The 17,008-nt window shown below is 57.0% G+C and overlaps 2 protein-coding genes across 2 annotated transcripts; both read right to left on the minus strand.

Annotated features, from left to right (window-relative positions):
• Window positions 1-9,137: 9,137 nt before the first annotated feature.
• Window positions 9,138-10,521, minus strand: LOC124089859 (interferon lambda-3-like). The gene is made up of 6 exons (XM_046440091.1): window positions 10,512-10,521; window positions 10,239-10,420; window positions 9,877-9,954; window positions 9,504-9,647; window positions 9,313-9,408; window positions 9,138-9,236 (listed from the first exon to the last, which is right to left on the minus strand). The coding sequence occupies exons 1-6, from the start codon at window positions 10,519-10,521 to the stop codon at window positions 9,138-9,140; spliced, it is 609 nt and encodes a 202-aa protein (XP_046296047.1).
• Window positions 10,522-12,983: 2,462 nt separating this feature from the next.
• LOC124089860 (interferon lambda-4-like) lies at window positions 12,984-14,654 on the minus strand. Its single transcript, XM_046440092.1, has 6 exons — window positions 14,546-14,654; window positions 14,192-14,370; window positions 13,718-13,789; window positions 13,502-13,645; window positions 13,219-13,293; window positions 12,984-13,082 (listed from the first exon to the last, which is right to left on the minus strand). The coding sequence occupies exons 1-6, from the start codon at window positions 14,652-14,654 to the stop codon at window positions 12,984-12,986; spliced, it is 678 nt and encodes a 225-aa protein (XP_046296048.1).
• Window positions 14,655-17,008: the final 2,354 nt, after the last annotated feature.

Raw genomic sequence — 17,008 nt, forward strand, 5'->3', positions numbered from 1 at the left:
CCATGGTGACTTTTATGTGAGTGGATGAGAAGCCCTTCCCCGCCAGGCTTCCCCGTCCAGGGTACCCTTTTCGCAACGTCATCGCTGGCCCCATGCCGCGTGGGATCCCTGCCTGGCTCAGAGGACTTTACCCTACAGTGGTCTGGTGCCAGGCTTGGCTCAACTCTTGCTCCAGGGCAAGTGGCCTGGACTCCTTTCCAAACACAGGTTTGTCTTTTTGCACCGCCTGCTCCTCCTCCTGCACTCCAGGAGCCACTGAAAGCCCACCTTCCCTTCTCACCAGCCACAGCGCGGCTCCCTGCCCACCTGCACAGGTGGCCGACTGGGAGCTCACCCTGCAGTGGTCCTGCTCCCGTCCTGGGCCTTGGGGTTACTTGCCCATCTCTTCTTCTTCCTTCCTTTCCCTGCCTTTTCTTTGCCTCTGCTGAACACACACTTTCCTGTTCTGATATTAAGTAATATTCATTTCTTTACTAATTATACAAGTAGTAGATTCTTCTTGAGAACTAGAACCATGGACTGTCCTTAAGTGTGGCTTAGAATGACATTGCCAAGGCAGGAGGGCATCTCCCGCGGGCAAGCCCCATCCTACTCTCTCCTCCTGTGTCCACTGGGTTTTCTCCCCCAACACGGTGGGTAGATCCTCCTAGCCGCCATTGTACAAATGAGGACACTGAGCCCCCGGAAAAGTTTGGATGTGGAGTGGGGGTTGGATGGCAGATGTCTGGGTTGTGGTTGGAGATGGTTGCTGTCTACTGTCCTTATTAGAATTGCTGACGTTTGTTCTAGCAGAATATCCAAGCTTTCTTCAGGGGACCACTTTGAATTGTCATTAAGTTAATTAATGAATATTGACAATTATGGATGAATAGTGACTTTTTTCGAGGCTATGCCCTCTTACTCACTAATATTCCAAACTCATGTTTTTTGAGTGTAAGTTTCCTGATCAACAGCACAGAACTTGGGGCTAGTGTTATGGCTCAGTGGAAGAGCACCTGCCTAGCAAGTGTCAGGCAGGGTTCAACCCTCAGTACCACATTAAAACAAATGAATAAAATAAAGTTATTAAGAAGGAAAGTATCGCCCAGGGTTGTGGCTCAGTTTTAGAGGGCTTGCCTAGCATGCGTGAGGCACTGGGTTAGATCCCCAGCACCACATAAAAATTAACAAGTAAAATGGGCTGGGGATGTGGCTCAAGTGGTAACACGCTCGCCCAGCATGTGCGGGGTGCTGGTTTCGATCTTCAGCACCACACCAAATACAATAAAGATGTTGTGTTTACTGAAAACTGAAAAATAAATATTAAAAATTCTCTCTCTCTCTTCCCTCTCTTAAAAAAATAAATAAAATTAAAAAAAATATAAAGGTACTGTGTCCATCCCCAAAAAAAAATTTTTTAAGGAAAGTATTAAAAAATGCTTGGGTGCATTTAATAAAAAAAAAGCACAGAACTTTTATGAAACATCAAAATGTTTAGAGTATAATTATTCTAAAAACCCATAAGGGCAATACTACCAAAACATTAGAAGATACACCCCAAAATGTCATAAGCATACCTTGCAAGTTTCTATCACCTCTCCCCACCCTTCACATCTTTTAGTTGGTAAATCCAAATAATTTTGGAAAAGTGACCTGACTCCCCGAGCACACAGTCCCTCAAATGGGGTTTTTGTTTATTTGTTTTAAACCAGGGTATTGAACCCAGGGCTGCTTAACCCCTGAGCCACATCCCCAGCCCTTTTCAATTTTATTTTGAGACAAGAACACACAATTAAAATTGTTGAAAGTTTTTATACCCTGGAAAACTGTTGCAGAGGTGGGCTGAAGGGTGGGGACATCATAGGTGAGGTCTTCTTTTCTTTTGTGATTTTCTGTTCTCAGGCCTTATTCTATGAACATGACTGGGTACCTTCACCAAAGATGGAGACCAACTTTATTCAAAACTGAAACACACAGATTGACTGAGACAGACCCAGAGACGCTGAGCTGAATGTTGGTTGTAAAAGGAATAAAAAGAGGGATGGATCCCAAAAAGGAGAGAGAGACAGAGAGAGAGACAGAGAGAGAGACAGAGAGAGAGAGAGAGAGAGAGAGAGAGAGAGAAGGAAGGAAGGAAGACCAAGACTTGGATGACGATCCCGAGGGAGGAGACTGGGGAAATGGAGACAGTCAGCAAAGGGGGCACTGAGACGATTCAGGGCGGCCGTGTAAGTAGAGGACAAGCCTTGAAGCCACCTAGTGTGTCTTTCAAACCCCACTTCAGTTTAATACCTGTGTATTTGGGGACAGTCCCCTTAAGTTGCTGGACGTCAGGTTTCCGTCTGTAAGGAGTGATGACAGGACCCTGCTTTCCCGAGGTTGTTAAGGGTTAAATGACACAATCTGAACTTGGTGGCCAGGGACAGGCCGGGAGCTACCTCTGGCTCAGGACCATTTATTGGGTAACTGCCGCAGTCTGGCTGGGCACAATCAGGAGCCACTTGTCAAAAGAAACTAACTTTATTTTTAGAACCACACACGCCAAACAAAATAGCCTCTCAGGAAAAACCCTCAGAGCCTCAACTGCCACCACCGGCTTTCCACAAGCCTCTCTCTCCCCCACAAGCTTCTCTCCACCTCCCACAATCCTCCTGCTCTTGAGGCCGATTGGCTGGGTCACGTGGGCAGAGCCAAAAAAGTCCCCCAATGAGCAGCTCCGTGGTCTGAAAGGGCAGGGAAACAGCCCAATGAGCATCACCGCAGAGGAGCCAATCAGCTAGATGTTGCTGGGGCTGAGGAGCCATCAGCTAGATGTTGCTGGGGCCGCTGTGAGCCAATCATCAGCCGGCAGCTGGAAGTTTGCTGGGGCCCCTTCGGCTGTGGCTCTCAACAGGTAACCCTGGTTGGATCCGGGGGACTGGAGCCAGCGCTGACATTCAGAAAGGATCCCCAGGTCGGGGAAGCCCGGCTAAGAGCTTTTGCTCATAAAAGCCACCGCCATGGCCGGAGCAGGGAGCAGTGTGGAAGGTGGACAGCTCTCAGCTCCCCACACAGAAGAGGGTGGACAGCGGGTCTGGCAGCAGCCGGAGGCAGAGGAGGGAGACACGGGTGAGGAGTGAAGGGAGAGAGGGCAGCGGTGGAGACCGTCGGGGTCTCCTGCATGGAATCAGCCACGCTCTCTGAGGACGAGACCCCTCCACTGGAACCACAGGCAGGGGCTGCCCTGGAAGGCTCATGCCTTTGGTGTCCCTGATGTCCTTGTCCCAGCGAGCCCCCAGGGAGGAAAGACCTTGGGACAATGGAGGCAGACATTGGGGGGTACCTCTGAAGAATGCCAAGATCACCCCCAAAAAACACCAAAAGCTCGACAAGTGAGGAAGGTGTCTCCCCTACAGGTGTCGGAGGGAACCGGCCTGCTCAGGGCTCCAGGTGTGACTTCCGGCCTCCAGACCTGGAAGACGGTGGAAGCTGTCCCTCTGAGCCCCTGGTCTGGGCTGTTCCTGAAGCCTGTTTTTGTCAGCGTTTTCACTGGGGTGGCTGAAGGGACCCAGCCAAAACAACCCTAGAGCAGGACACCTTCACCCGAGGGCTCACCGTTCCCAGGTCTCAATCCGGGGACAGCCGGCTGGTTCCTCAGGCTCCAGGGGAGGCTGGACATCAGGGCAGAGGGTGTGGCAGAGGGGAGCAGCTCACAGGACGCCCAGGAAGCAGACTCCCCTCCCCAGACACCAAGTGTATCCCCCAGCCCTGTCCCCAGTGCCCTGCTTCCTCCAGCCACCCCCCGGCCTCCAGTGACCCTCAGTTAATCCCCTCAGGGGTTAATTCCCTGATGAGGCCAAGGCTGTGGCCCAGCCATTTCTCCCCCAGACCTTCCTGCATGGTCTCACACGTGACCTTGTGGGGGGCACCACATCTGAACACACCAAAGACCTAGGACACTAAATCACGCTGTCCCTGGCATCGACTTGGGGCGGGACGGACACACCCAGGGCCACTCTGGAGCTCTCCTGAGGTCCAACTCACTGGCAGCCTGACCTTGGCTGTGGTGGTGTGTTGACCCCATGGAACCCGACAAGGGCCCCAGATTGCGTCTTTCGTCACCCACGGCCAGTTGTCACCTATTACCTGCCCAACACCGCCAAGGAGCCACAGGCCACTGCCCTGAACAGAATCCTGGGACACAGGATCTGGGTGACTATGGAAGCTGGGGCCACACTGAGCCTCCTGTTAGCATGGGGACACCTGGGGAAGGGGTTATATGGAGTCCTGACCATGGGGGGCCCAGAGATCTATGGTGATGAGAGAAGATCAAATAGAACCTCTGTCCTGGTCCCCTCCCATCCTGGCCATGACGGAAAACACAGTCATAGTGTCCAGAAGTAACGGCAGACACCAGGGCCATCCTCAAATGTGGAAGGCTGCAGGAATTTGGGTCCACCTCGAACCCCCATTTAATTCACCCCTTGTCCCCATCAAACCCAGATGGACCTTGACAGATGACAGGGGCCTCTGCAGTCTCCCCCAGGAGAGGTCATCCTGCAGCTGCTGGGCTGGACGTGGAATCCTGGCTACAAGGAGGACACGGGTCCTAAACTTTGGTTATGTGGCCACTGAGCGGGTGAATGCAGTCCCCGGTCCCCACTGGAAAGGAGGCCGAGGAGTTCCCACTGACAGAGGATGTCCAGAGCCCAGGGGGAGCCTGGCCGGGGCCTGCAGCCTGCTGCCCTGCTGTAATCAGTATCAGCTGAGTGGGGGCCACGCCGCCCTCCCCCAGACCATCCCTGCGCCAGAGGAAAAGGGAAGATGTGACGAGGACATTGGAAGAACGACCTCCCGGGGGAGTAGATGACCCCAGGAAGGCCCAGCTCTGGTCTCAGGTGTGAAGTTTCTAGGAATCCAGGTTCCGGGCTGTCAGACCCCTCCAAATAAAGCCAGTGCCTCCCACCTCCTGTCACTCAGGAAGAGCCACAGGGTTGCTAGGCACGTTGTCAAAGTGACATGTTGCTCAAGCATGATTCCCGGGCATTAATGTGGGGCGATGTCGTGCTGGACAGGAAGCCCAGGACCCAGGGCCGGCTGATGGCCCAACAGACCCTCCGGTCAGAGGTGTGTGGTGAGAAAGCGCCCTGCACAGAGTTCACGGGGCCCCCACGGGCGAGTCCCAGCGCAGCCCCCAGGGACTGGAGCAAGGTCAAGGCATCGACAGAAAAGGACAGAGGGTCCCAAAGCAGCATCCAGCCCGTTATCGGGTCACAGAGGAGAGGAACTACAGGGCCACAACACACAGAGTGACCCATCAAATCAGATCAGGGACACCAAACAGCAATCGATTCCAAAATGGAACTGATGGGTGCAGGATCCGGGCCAGGCAGGACCAGGGGACACTGAGGCTTCTGGAACAGGGGTCCTGCTTCCCTGACGGGCACAATGTCCAATCAGCACCTGTTCTGCTCAGTCCCGTGGCCCCACGGCAGGGACCCTCAGGACCAATGGTGGAGAATGAAAGACCAGTGCATGGTCCATGGGTGGACTGGCTCCCAGGGGGCTAAGGAGAAAGGACAGGAGTTCACAGCTGAATCCAGGGGCCGGACACACCGGAGGGAGGCAAGATTCCCAAGGGCACAGGTCCAGGTGGCAAAGGAAATAGTCCACATGAGAAATGGGAAGTAGCCCGAGGTGACCAGATCTGGACACAGGAGCAGTGGTACCGCCCTGGCACTTGGTCAGCAGCCTGAGAGATAAAAGCTGAGGTGATGCTGGTGAGGACACCTGGGACCAAGGCATATGGATGGGCTGAAAGAGCCTTGTAGCTCTCTGTTGCTATAGCAAAATGCCTTAGGTTGAGTGCTTTATAAGCCAAAATGGATCATTTCACTCATAGTTTTAGAGACCGAAAGCCCAAGATGGAGCTGCTCCATCCATTTGGCCTCGGGGGAGGGCCCTGCCATATATCACAACGTAGGGACGACATGGAAAGGGACTCAGCAGTACTCAGAAGCGGGTGCACAGGTAGAGGGACCTCCCCTCACACCAACCAGATCTCTCAAAAGCAAACTCACTCTGCAAAGCCAGAATTAATCCCTTCGGAGGGCAGAGGCCCAACATCCTAACCTCCCCCCACGAGGCCACATCTCTTAAAGGCCACACCACCGCCCGCCATTGCCACACTGGGGACCAAGCTTCCAGGACCTCAGTCTTTGGGGATTCACTCAATGCACAACAGAGAGGGGGCTCAAAGTGTAACGGTCCTTTTCTTTTCACGTCCTGGTCCCCAGAGAATCTAGCACCAAGTGGCACTCATCAACCAGAAGAAATCGTGGCTGGGCCAGTCGCTGACATCCCAGCCCGTCATCAGCCACGGCTCAGAACCGGGGGCACAAGACTGAGCAGCTGTGGTGACAGTTGAGGGCCAGTGTGGACCAGTGCTCGAGCCCCCGGGCACCAGGCTGTCACAGAGCCGCTGCTGAGGTGGAGCCTGCCGGGCAGAGGTGTCCAGTAGCCCAGCCTGCACACAGGAGCCTCTGCCCTGGAAGGGCAGGTGGGCACCTAGCCTGGCATAAGCCAGCCATGGCTGTGCCCTTCCTGACCTCGGGCCTTGGCCAGGAAGAACCCCGAGGGTCACGGAAACCTGATGCGCGACAGACGTGCAGAACCTCAGCAGGGCTGAGGCACACTCCTTACAAAGGAAGCCGAGCAGTGGCGGGGGCTGGGCCTCCTGCTCTTCCCAGGCCCCTGGGTAGAAGCTCATGGCCCCTCAGAGCCATCAAGCGACTTCTTAGAGGTGCAGCTTGGGTGACAGGTTGGCAGTGAGACTCTGTGAGGCAGACCGCACCTTGGCGTGGATCTGGGCTGGGCCTCCCCCAAGGCTTCCTGTGTGGACAGTGAACCCCACTGTGAGGTGTGGAGGGCAGAAACGGATCCGACCTCCCATGGTGCTGCTAAGGTGGGGATGTGAGGCGTCCCCCAAAAGCTCACGTGTGAGTCGATGCCAGAAGGTCCAGGGGAAATGATGGGGTCGTGGGAATCTTAGAATCATCAGTGCGGTGACCCCCTGATGGCATTCACTGGGGGGTAACTGGAGGCAGGGGCGTGGGTGGAGGAGGTGGGCATAGGGTGGAGGATCGGGGTCTGTACCTGCATCTGGAGAGTGGAGTCTCTGCTTCCTGATCACCACGTGAGCCTCTTCCCTCCACCACCCTCTCTGCCACGATGTCCTGACGCACCTGAGCCCCCGGGATGGAGCCTGCTGTCCCTGGACTAAGAGCCCTGAAGCCCCGAGCCCTCAAATAAGCTCTTCCTCTTCCACAGTTGTGCTGGTTGGGTCTCTTAGTCACTGTGGTGTCTAGAGGTGGGCCCCAGGAAGGGACTGGGAGGAGACTCGGACCCAAGATTGGAACATGGTGATGGAACCCTCACGGTTTGGAAGAGGGACAGATGGTGGAGGACCCCAGGTGCAGGAGCACCTCCCGGCCATGTGCCAACTCAGGGCTTGGCCAACAAGAAGGCCGTCGGCAGAAGGAACCCTGGCACTTGGGAGCAGCGTCTGAACTTACTGTTCTTACAAAGGTGGCCTGGCCTCGGGTATTTCATTATAATAGCCAACACCAAGGAGTACACCGAGGGACGCCCATAGCTCTCAGAGGGACCCTCAGTCTCTCATTAGGGTCCCCAGAATATAGACAAATGAGCCTGGGAATCAAAGGGTGAATACCAGAGGGGCGTTGCTGATCATAGCCCCCCCTGACACCTTAGGGATCCCCCAGAGGAGGCTCAGCGGCTGGAGAGGCCGGCCCTCCCAGAGGAGTAGAATTTCTACCTAGAACCCGCCAAGTGTGCCAGTGGACACGAAGGTCAGCTGGTGGCCCGTCGCGATACTCTTCTGCCAAATGCCCAGCAAGGGAAGAGAGCAGCCAACATCTGTCAAGAACACCTGTCCCTGGTCACCAGGTGGAGTGGGGCTGTAGCACCAGAGCAGGGAAGGATATGTTCAGTGCCCGGTCATCGGCTGGGGACACATTGGTCGTGCAACTGACCATGTTCAGTGAAAAGGTAGGGAAGATCATGGTGACCAGGGCTTGACCATTCATGTACAAGGGTTGGGGTCACCCAATCACAAGCCACCTGACCCGTGGAGGAAGGAAGGAGGGTGAAGGGAACGAGAATGTGCTGAGGAGGGGACTGTCCCACCATCCCCTCACACTTCACTTCAAAAACATCCTCAGCTGTAGCCGGACACTGTACGTTGGTTGCTGTTGATTTTTGTGTGACGCTGAGGGTCGAAGCCTGGCCTCCCACATTCCAGGCCAGCGCTCTCCCACTGAGCCCAGCCCCAGGCCTCCCCTCCATCCTGAGGGGCCAGGACCACCAGGACACACACACAATGACACACAATGACACACATGACACACAGTCACCAAGTGTTGGGACAGGCTGCACGAGGGCTCCCAGGAAGCCAACCAGCCCAGCCCTGGAACTTCTGACAAAGGGACATGCAGGGGTATTTAAGGCTTGCGGACTTTAACTAGGGACACTGTCTTGGTTGGGTGACGGCGTCCCACCCAGGCACAGGGGCCCTTAAGACCAGAGGATGCTCTTCAGCCACAGGCTGAAGAGAGGAGGGGGAGAAAGGGGCGGAGATCCCAAGCCTGGAAGACGGGGCAGGGCTGTGCTCCCTGAGGGGCAGAGTCACTGGATCAGGACCAGGCTGCCATCCCGCTGCAGGGCCAGCAGAGGCCTCAGTCCTGAGCACCAGGGAGCAGCTTGTGGCCCCTGCCCTCGAATGGGAGGGCTCCCTGCAGGGTCCCAAGGCAGCCCAGGGGACACTCTGACTTCTGCCCAGGAAACCAGGACCCCACAGTCCGACCCCCCGGCTCCCACGGCAGACCTCAGACAGGTGACAAGGGGCTGTGGGGAGCTGCAGGTGGGGGAGACAGAGATGGCCACCAACAGGACACACAGGGTCACGGGCCTCACAGGAGAGCCTGGGACTCGCCGTTTATTTGTACAATGTTTACAAAAGTAGAAAAATAAACACTTCACTGGGTCTGAGAGTCACAAAAATAAATAAGGCCACGTGGAGGGCTGGGGACAATAAATTAAGGAGTGTCGTCGCTGACAGATGAGACCTGAGATTCCTCGACGGCTCAGCAGGGTGTGGGTCAGACGCACAGGTGTCCACTGGCCACACACTTCAGGTCGCGCACCAGGAGGCGGAGGAGGTTGAAGGTGACAGAGGCCTCGAGGCAGGCGGGGGACTCCTGTGGGGACGAGGGGCTCAGTGGCTGCCGTGGCCAGGGCCAGCTGCTCCAGCCCCGTCCTCTGACACCCACTCACCTTCTCGGGGGCCTGCTGCAGCCTCTGCAGCCAGTGGGACAGGCGGTGGCGGTGGCGACCCTGGGGCCTGGGGCCTGCTGTGGGCTGAGCCAGGGCCTGTGGGCAGAGGAGGGCGTGTGAAGTGGGCCTGGGCACAGGGGACGTGCGGGTGTCACAGCCATGACCCAGCCGCCCAGGACCCCAGGACTCACACAGGCCTGCAGCTGGGACTGGATGTGGCCCAGCGTGTGAAGGGGCTGGTCCAGGACGTCCCCCAGGGTCGCGTTGGCCATGGTCCCCAGGACCCGCAGCGTCAGGGCCAGCTCTGCCTGCAAGGCCACAGGGCGCTCCCACACCTGAGGGGGACAGAGACAGTGAGAGGTCTCCCTGAGAGAGCTGGGAGGGACAGGGAGGGAGGGCAGGGAGGGGAGGGGGAGGGGCAGGGGGAGGGCACAGCAGAGCAGGCAGGCAGGACTGGGGAGGGACAGTGGGCAGGGAGGGAGAGGGACCGGAGAGAAGGACAGGGTCCCTGGGAGGCGCTGAGTGGGCCCCGGAGGCCAGGCTGGCCTGGCTCTGCCAGCTCACCTGCAGCTGCCGCAGGTCCCAGGGCCTGGGCAAGAGCGGGGAGCGGCACTCGAGGTCCTTGAGCAAGAGGGACTCCTCCTGGGGAGCAAGGGCACAGGTTAGCCCACACTGGAGGGCGAAGGCTGGACCACGGCAGGGGCCTGGAGGGGCCAACGGTAGGAAGAGGGCAGGTTCCCTCAGGGGAAGGGCAGGCTCCCTGCGAGAGAGACCTCAGGTCGCCCAGAGCAGCCAGAGCGCGAGGGAGCCCAGGGTGGACAGGGCAGAGGCCAGCCCTGCAGGGAGGCTGAGGGCCACCCACAGAGCTGCACGGGGAGGCCCAGGGAGGAGGCCAGGGCACAGGCAGGAGGGACAGGGACACTCACAAAGGCGTCTCTGGCCTTCCTGAAGGCCTGCAGCTCCCGTGGGGCCAGAGTCTTGAACTGGGCCATGTCACAGTCCCTGGCATCTGGGTGGGCGCTGAGGGGACTGGGCACAGGAACTGCCCGTGTCCTCGTCAGCACCGCAGACGTCAGCGTCAGGAGGAGCCAGCAGCCTGCAGCCGCGCCTGGACCACGGGAGGACAGGGTCAGGGGCTGGGGATGCGAGGACAGAGCGGGGAGTGGGGACGGTGACCCGGGCCACGCTGTGGGGCTCACCCAGCTTCATCCTCGGGTCTGGTGGCCGTCAGCGATGGGAACACAGGGTGCACCTGCGGCTGTGTCCAGGCTCTCTCCCGAGGTCCTTGGGTCTGGGTGCTGCAGTGTCCCCAGCTTCTGTCCCCGTGGTGCAGGGTGGACTGTCCCTGCAGCTCCATGGGGCAGCTTTTATCCCTGCTCAGGGCAGCCCCAGCTGATGTAGGAAAAGCGAAAATGCGCCCAGGCCTGCGCTGGCCACCAGGGGAGCCCAGGCTGGGGAAGCCCGGGGGCGGGGCCTCGCACAGGTGAGCAGCGGAAGCGAAAGGGAAAGGGACAGGGACTCAGCCTGGCCACGGCACGCGACTCCCAGGGAACCCTCAGCCCTGGGGCGGCCCCGGGTCACAGGAAGGGGTTCCGGTGGCTGCTGGGAGGGACCCAGGACTGGGGTGCACAGAGAGATGGGGACCAGCCTCGGGCAGGATGTCCCCTGCAAGGAGGAGATGGCAGGGCACCCCAGGGAGCGGCTGCCCTGAGGACTGCAATTCCCAGAGGGGGAGGCCCAGGGCGGAGGCTGTGGGCCAGAGGGTCAGGAAGGGAAGGTCCAGAGTGAGGAGGCCAGAGCGCCCCACCCCTCTCCACCTGCTGCCCAGAGCAGGCCAGGGACAGAGCCCTGGAAAGAACTCGAAACTGTCCTTCCTGAGCCCTGTTCCTTGCAGGGGCAATTGGCAACTGGGCAGCTGCCCTGTGCTGTGTCAAGTAACAGAAAACAAAACTGGAGAGGCAGGGGCACAGCAGGGCGTGCGCAGCAGGCAGGTCCTGAGGAGAGGCTCTGAGCACAGAGCCAGGGGAATGAGGGACGGAGCCCACTCAGGGAAGGAGAGCCACCCCTTGTGCTGAGCCCTGTCATGTCCAGCTCTGCTCAAGATGCTTCATCTCACCAGCACTGGACATGCACATTCGCACCCAGGGAGCACTGTGGCTTGCCTCCTTTTGCAGTAAGTAGCAAACTGCAGAATCTCAGAGAGGTTAAGAGACCTGCCTTAGGACACACAGCAAGGAAGCAGTGAGGTCAAGACTATGAGTGTTTCCTCTGAAATTTGGAGGCCAGTCCCAGTCTCTGTTGTGCTGGGGTCTCCTGGACCTAGAGCTCATGACTGTGAGAAAAGACAGTCCTCTGTGACACTTGCCTCCATCCCAAAACCTATGTCCCTCATTCACACTTCCAGGAAACGGATACACAGTCACACTCTCTGAGCTCTGATTCATACAACGGCTTCCAAATCAGAGCAGGATGTGCCCAATGCACCTCCCAGTTCAGTTTCCAGTACAGGAGCCTTAATCCTGCCTGGAGGAGACACTGTCCCCACTGCAAATTCTGCACATTGTCACAAATTGCAAATCCCTTGGCACTACACTGCTTTTGTCTGTGTGAGTGTGAGTGTGTAGTGTGAGTGTGAGTGTGTTGTGTGGGGATGGGACCCAGGGCCTTGCCTGTGCTGGTCACTGCTCTGCCACTGATCCACATGCCCTGTCCTCTGCTTGGACAGTCAGCCCAGGCAGTGACCTGCAATCGCTCTGGAGCTCAAGGCCCTTAAGAGCTGTGTGGCCTTGGGGAGGAGGCTGCAGGTGGCAGCCAGGAGGGCTAGTCCCCTGGTTCGGACAAAGAGCACTAATCCGAGTATTTCTGTACCTGTGCGCAGGCTCCTTTGATGGAGGTCATTTGGGAAGACCCCGAGGATGTCAGCAAGGACCTTACAAACACCACTTCCAGGTGTGCTGCTCCTTTGCAAGAGAAGCAGCCGCCCTCTCTGTGCAGATGGGGAGACTGAGCCTCCCACAGAACTCACTTTCCTGGAGTAGCTCTAATTGAATGGCAGGGTCAGAATTGACACTCTTGTCCCCCGATTCTGGGCATCAGTCCTTCTTGCTGTCGAGGGCGAGTCCAAATGAAAACACAGAACAGAAAAGATGGAAGGCAACACTGTGTATGAACTGTAATAAATTAACAACAGGGGTCAGGAGCGCTAACAGGGACTTCACAGTACAAGGAACACACATGTAACAGAGTCCAGGGAAGACACTAATCCAGGACCAGGTGCCCTTCACTCCCTTCAGGAATGGGGGCCCTTTGGATGTCGGTCAGAGACTCAGAGATTCAGACTCTCAAGGCGGCTTCCAGGGTCCCAATCAAGGGACACGATTCCTGAAGTGGGTTGAGGTTCCTGGCAACCTCAGTGTTGAAGGCAGCGAGGGTCGTGCCCAAGTTCAAGGCTCTTCCGCTTTACTAGCCACTGGAATAACTGGAGGTCATTCATCCACGATAAAGCCCCGCATCCTGGGGACCCACAACTTCTCTCAGGGAAGAGCGGGTGCCAGTGGGTCCTGGTGGGGCCAGTGTCTGGAGCCTCAGCGTCCATTGGCCGAGAGACATGCCCGGTCTAGGGCCCAGCATCCAGTGGCTCCAGGTTCGGGATCCCCGCGAAGCCCAGCAGGTCAGACACAGGGTCCCCAGTGCGCCACCAGCCTGAGGTCCCGCGTGAGCAGGCGCAGCAGGTTGAAGATGACAGAGGCTTCATGGCAGCGAGGCGAGTCCTGGAAGCCAGCAGGAGTCAGGACTGTCCTTCCCCAGGACCTCCTGGACAGGGCCCCGTGGCCCCCAGGCTCCTGGTTATCTTTCCACCCGCTGCTGTCCCCTCGGTGGGAGCCCTGCACTGCCCGCTGCACTCACAGCTCTGCGGGGTTTGTGACGCCTCCGCGGTGGCCTGGGGGACCTCCTCCTGGAGCCCTGCGGGATCAGCTGGAGCTGCAGGAGCGACTGGGGTCAGTGGGGCAGACACCGGCCACAAAGATCCTCCTAACCAGCCAGTGACCCTCCCTGCTGCCGACCCAGCCCTGATTTGGTGGGCGTCATGAGGAGGAGAATCGGGACTGGTGTCCCAAGGAGCAGAAAAGCTCTGCAAACCCGTGGGGCTCCATGGCATAAGCAGGCTGAGATCCGCGCTGTCACTCACGCAGGTCTCCAGGTCGCGTCCCGCCGCCGCCAGCAGCTGCAGGGTCTGATGGGTGCCAGGGAGCATCTCCGGGTGTCGCAGGCCCCTCAGCACCTCCTGGGCGTCCGCGATGCTGCGGGCCACGTGGCGCAGCCCAGCACAGGACTGTGGAGACCCGATGGCAGTTAGAGTCGCCGCGCCAGCGCCCCGCGCCCCCTCCCAGGCACCTGGCCTCACCGAGGGCCGCGGATGGTCCCTCCGGGGGCGGAAGGAGCAGTTGCGTGGCCTCCAGCTCAGGGTCTCTTCCTCCTGCGGGACAAGCGTCAGGTGAGGCTGGCACCTAATCGCGGAGCCCGCGAGGATGTGGGGACGCGGCGCGGGTCTGGCCAGGTGGCTCCCCCGTGGTCCCCTGGGCGCAGCAGCTCTGCGACGCGGGGTCGGGGCTGAGATGTGCCCCACGCTCCCCGGGCCCCGCCTGGCGCCGCCACCGGGACCCCCCGCCGCCCAGCGCGACGCGCCCCTCCGCTGGCGCCCAGCCAGGGTGGTGCTGGAGCTCGGGCTCTGGGGAGCGTCCTGCTCAGAATCCTGCAGCACAGTCCCAGAGGCGCGGCTCAGCGCTGGTCGCAGGGGCGCTGGGGACATGGATGGGTGCGCGCTGGCCGCTGGTGGGCTCAGGGCTGGGCGCAGGGCTGGAGGGCGGTCCCCACTCACGTAGCTGTCCCTCAGCGCCTTGACTGCCGCCAGCGCCTTCGGGTCCAGAAAGCGGTAGTGTGACAGCAGGCAGCGCCTGGGCACTGTCCCCCTGGAGTCCGAGGCCACACCCAGTGTCCACAGGACCCACAGCCACAAGGCCACCCAAAAAGCTGCGCTCCTGGGCCTCATCTCTGGTCCTGCAGGAGGCGAGGTCGTCAGGGAGACCCAAGGATGAGCCTTCCAGGGCAGCCCCCTGCCTGTGGTTCCAGTGGAGGGGTCTCATCCTCAGAGAGCGTGGCTGATCCCATGCAGGGACAGACCACTTTGACCTCGATGGTCTCCACCGCTGCCCTCTCTCCCTTCACTCCTCACCCGTGTCTCCCTCCCCTGCCTTGGGCTGCTGCGGGACCCACCGTCCACCGTCCTCTGTGTGGGGAGCTGAGAGCTGTCCACCTTCCACACTGCTCCCTGCTCCGGCCATGGCGGTGGCTTTTATGAGGGAGAGCTCTTAGCCGGGCTTCCCCGACCTGGGGATCCTTTCTAAACGTCAGTGCTGGCTCCAGTCCCCCAGGATCCCAGCCAGGGTTACCCAATAAATGGTCCTGAGCCAGAGGTGGCTTCCGGCCCTCCCTGGCCACCAAGTTCAATCTCTGCTCTCCCTCTGTCCTTTCTCTTTGTCCTTATCCTTCTTCTACCTTCATAACAGACCCCGAGCAAGCAACCACAGCGCCCCAGGCTGTGTGTTAAGCTTACTCGAATCCAGGTCATCTCGGGGTTTTAAGGACACACTATGTGGCTTTAAGGCTTGTCCCGTAATGCCATGGCCGCCTTAAAGCTTTTCAGGGTCTACTTTGCTATCTGTCTTCATTTCACCAGTCTCTTCTCTCGATTCCTTCCTTCCTTCCTTCCTTCCTCCCTCCCTCCCTCCCTCCCTCCCTCCTTCTCTCTCTCCTTTTTGGGATCCATCCCTCTTCTTATTCCTTTTCCAACCAACGTTCAGCTCAGCGTCTCTGGGTCTGTCTCAGTCAATCTGTGTGTTTCAGTTTTGAATAAAGTTGGTCTCCATCTTTGATGACGGTACCCAGTCATGTTCATAGAATAAGGCCTGAGAACAGAAAATCACAAAAGAAAAAATAAAGATCTCACCTATGATGTCCCCACCCTTCACCCCACCTCTGCATCAGTTTTCCAGATAACAACTTTCTAAAATGTTAGTTGTGTGTACCCTTTCTGATTATTGAGGTGACACTTTCTTATAAACATTAATATAAAAACACCACTTGGACAGTTGGAGGAAGCCTTGAGTCCCACTTCCTAGAGGTAGACCTATTTTTAACAATTTGTAAGTATTTCTCCTGTTCTTTGCCTTTCTGTGAGCAATTGCACTCCACCTGGAATCAGCTTTCCTCCATTTGGTAGCTGCTGTTCAGGTGTCTTCCTGATCTCTGTTTGCATCTTCCCACGTCTTTAATTACAGCGTTATCAGTTAAGGTCAGCAGGCAACAGCTGGCCCAATCAATTTAGGATAATTTGAGGCGAGGTTGACACCAGGAGCATTTACGAAAGGATTGTGTCCTGAAGGAGAGTGACAAGGGACAGTGCAATTTCCTAGGGCCTGCAGGGGCCTGGGCGGGCACCCCTTGCCCTAAAGGAAGGAGCAAGAGGAGGATCTGGTTGCTGGTCCTGGGAAGGAGGGTCCCACAGATGGGTCAAGGAACAGATCAGCTTGGGTCGAGCCACAGGGAGGAAGCGGGAGGAGCAAACACCCTGCCCTCCTGTCCCTCTCCCTGGTTTTACTGCTAAAGATCTCTTAGGGGCCAAAGGCCAGCCTCCTCCATCCAGAGCAGGAGGAAGGAGCAGGGAGAGTGGCCTTGGGGAGACCAGCCTTTCCCAGCTTCTGTCCCAACAGGATCATTGACTAACCAGCCTCCTACTGGTTGGCATTGAAGTTTCCCCCATTGTTTGATTAAAGCCTTGGTTTTCAGTGGGGTTGGGAGAAGGGACCATGTTTCCCCCCATTATCTTAACAGTATCTTTCTCAGAGCCACGATTCCCAATTTTTAGTTTTAGCTTTAGTTTTAGTTGTTTTGATTATGCCTTTCGTATTGTATCCAAAAAGTCATCAACAAGCCCAAGGTCACCTAGATGTTGTCTTCTAGGGATGTTCTGGTTTTGTGTTGTACATTTAGGTTTATGCTACATGTTGAGTCCATTTTGGTGAAAGGTGTGGGGTCTGTATCTAGATTTATTTATTATTTTTTTGCATGTGATGTTCAAATGTTTCAGCACCATTTGTTGAAAATAATAAAAACCTATCATTTCTCCATTTTTTTGATTTTTTTTCTCCTTTCTCACAACTCGGTGGACCACATTTGTGTTGTTCTGTTCCTGGGCTCCACTGATCTATCCACCTATCATTTGGCCAACACCCCCCTGTGCTGACCGTCATAGTTTTGAAAGAAGTCTTCAGATTAGATCATGCCAATCCCCCCACTTTGCTTGTCTCCCTTACTATTGTGTTGCTCTTCTGGGTCTTTTGAATCTCCTTACAAACTGTTGATTTATCAGTATCCTCAAATAACATGCTTTGATTTTTTTTTTCAGTGCTGGGGATAAGCCCAGGGCTTTGAGCACCCCGGCAAGCCGGGGTTTGGGTTGCATGGCACAGACTGTGTAAAAAAGAAGTTGGGAAGAACTGACTTCTCACAATATTGACTCTCCCTATCCATGAACATGGAAGATCTCTCAAGTTTTAGATATATGTAATTTCTTTCATTAGGGTTTTGTAGTTTTGCTAATACAGATCTTATCCCTGTTGTGTTAGATTTGTCCGTA

The sequence above is a fragment of the Marmota monax genome, unplaced genomic scaffold (assembly GCF_021218885.2).
Source record: "Marmota monax isolate L192 unplaced genomic scaffold, Marmota_monax_Labrador192_F-V1.1 WCK01_AAM20220418_F8-fsc00228, whole genome shotgun sequence".
Taxonomy (NCBI): Eukaryota; Metazoa; Chordata; class Mammalia; order Rodentia; family Sciuridae; genus Marmota; species Marmota monax.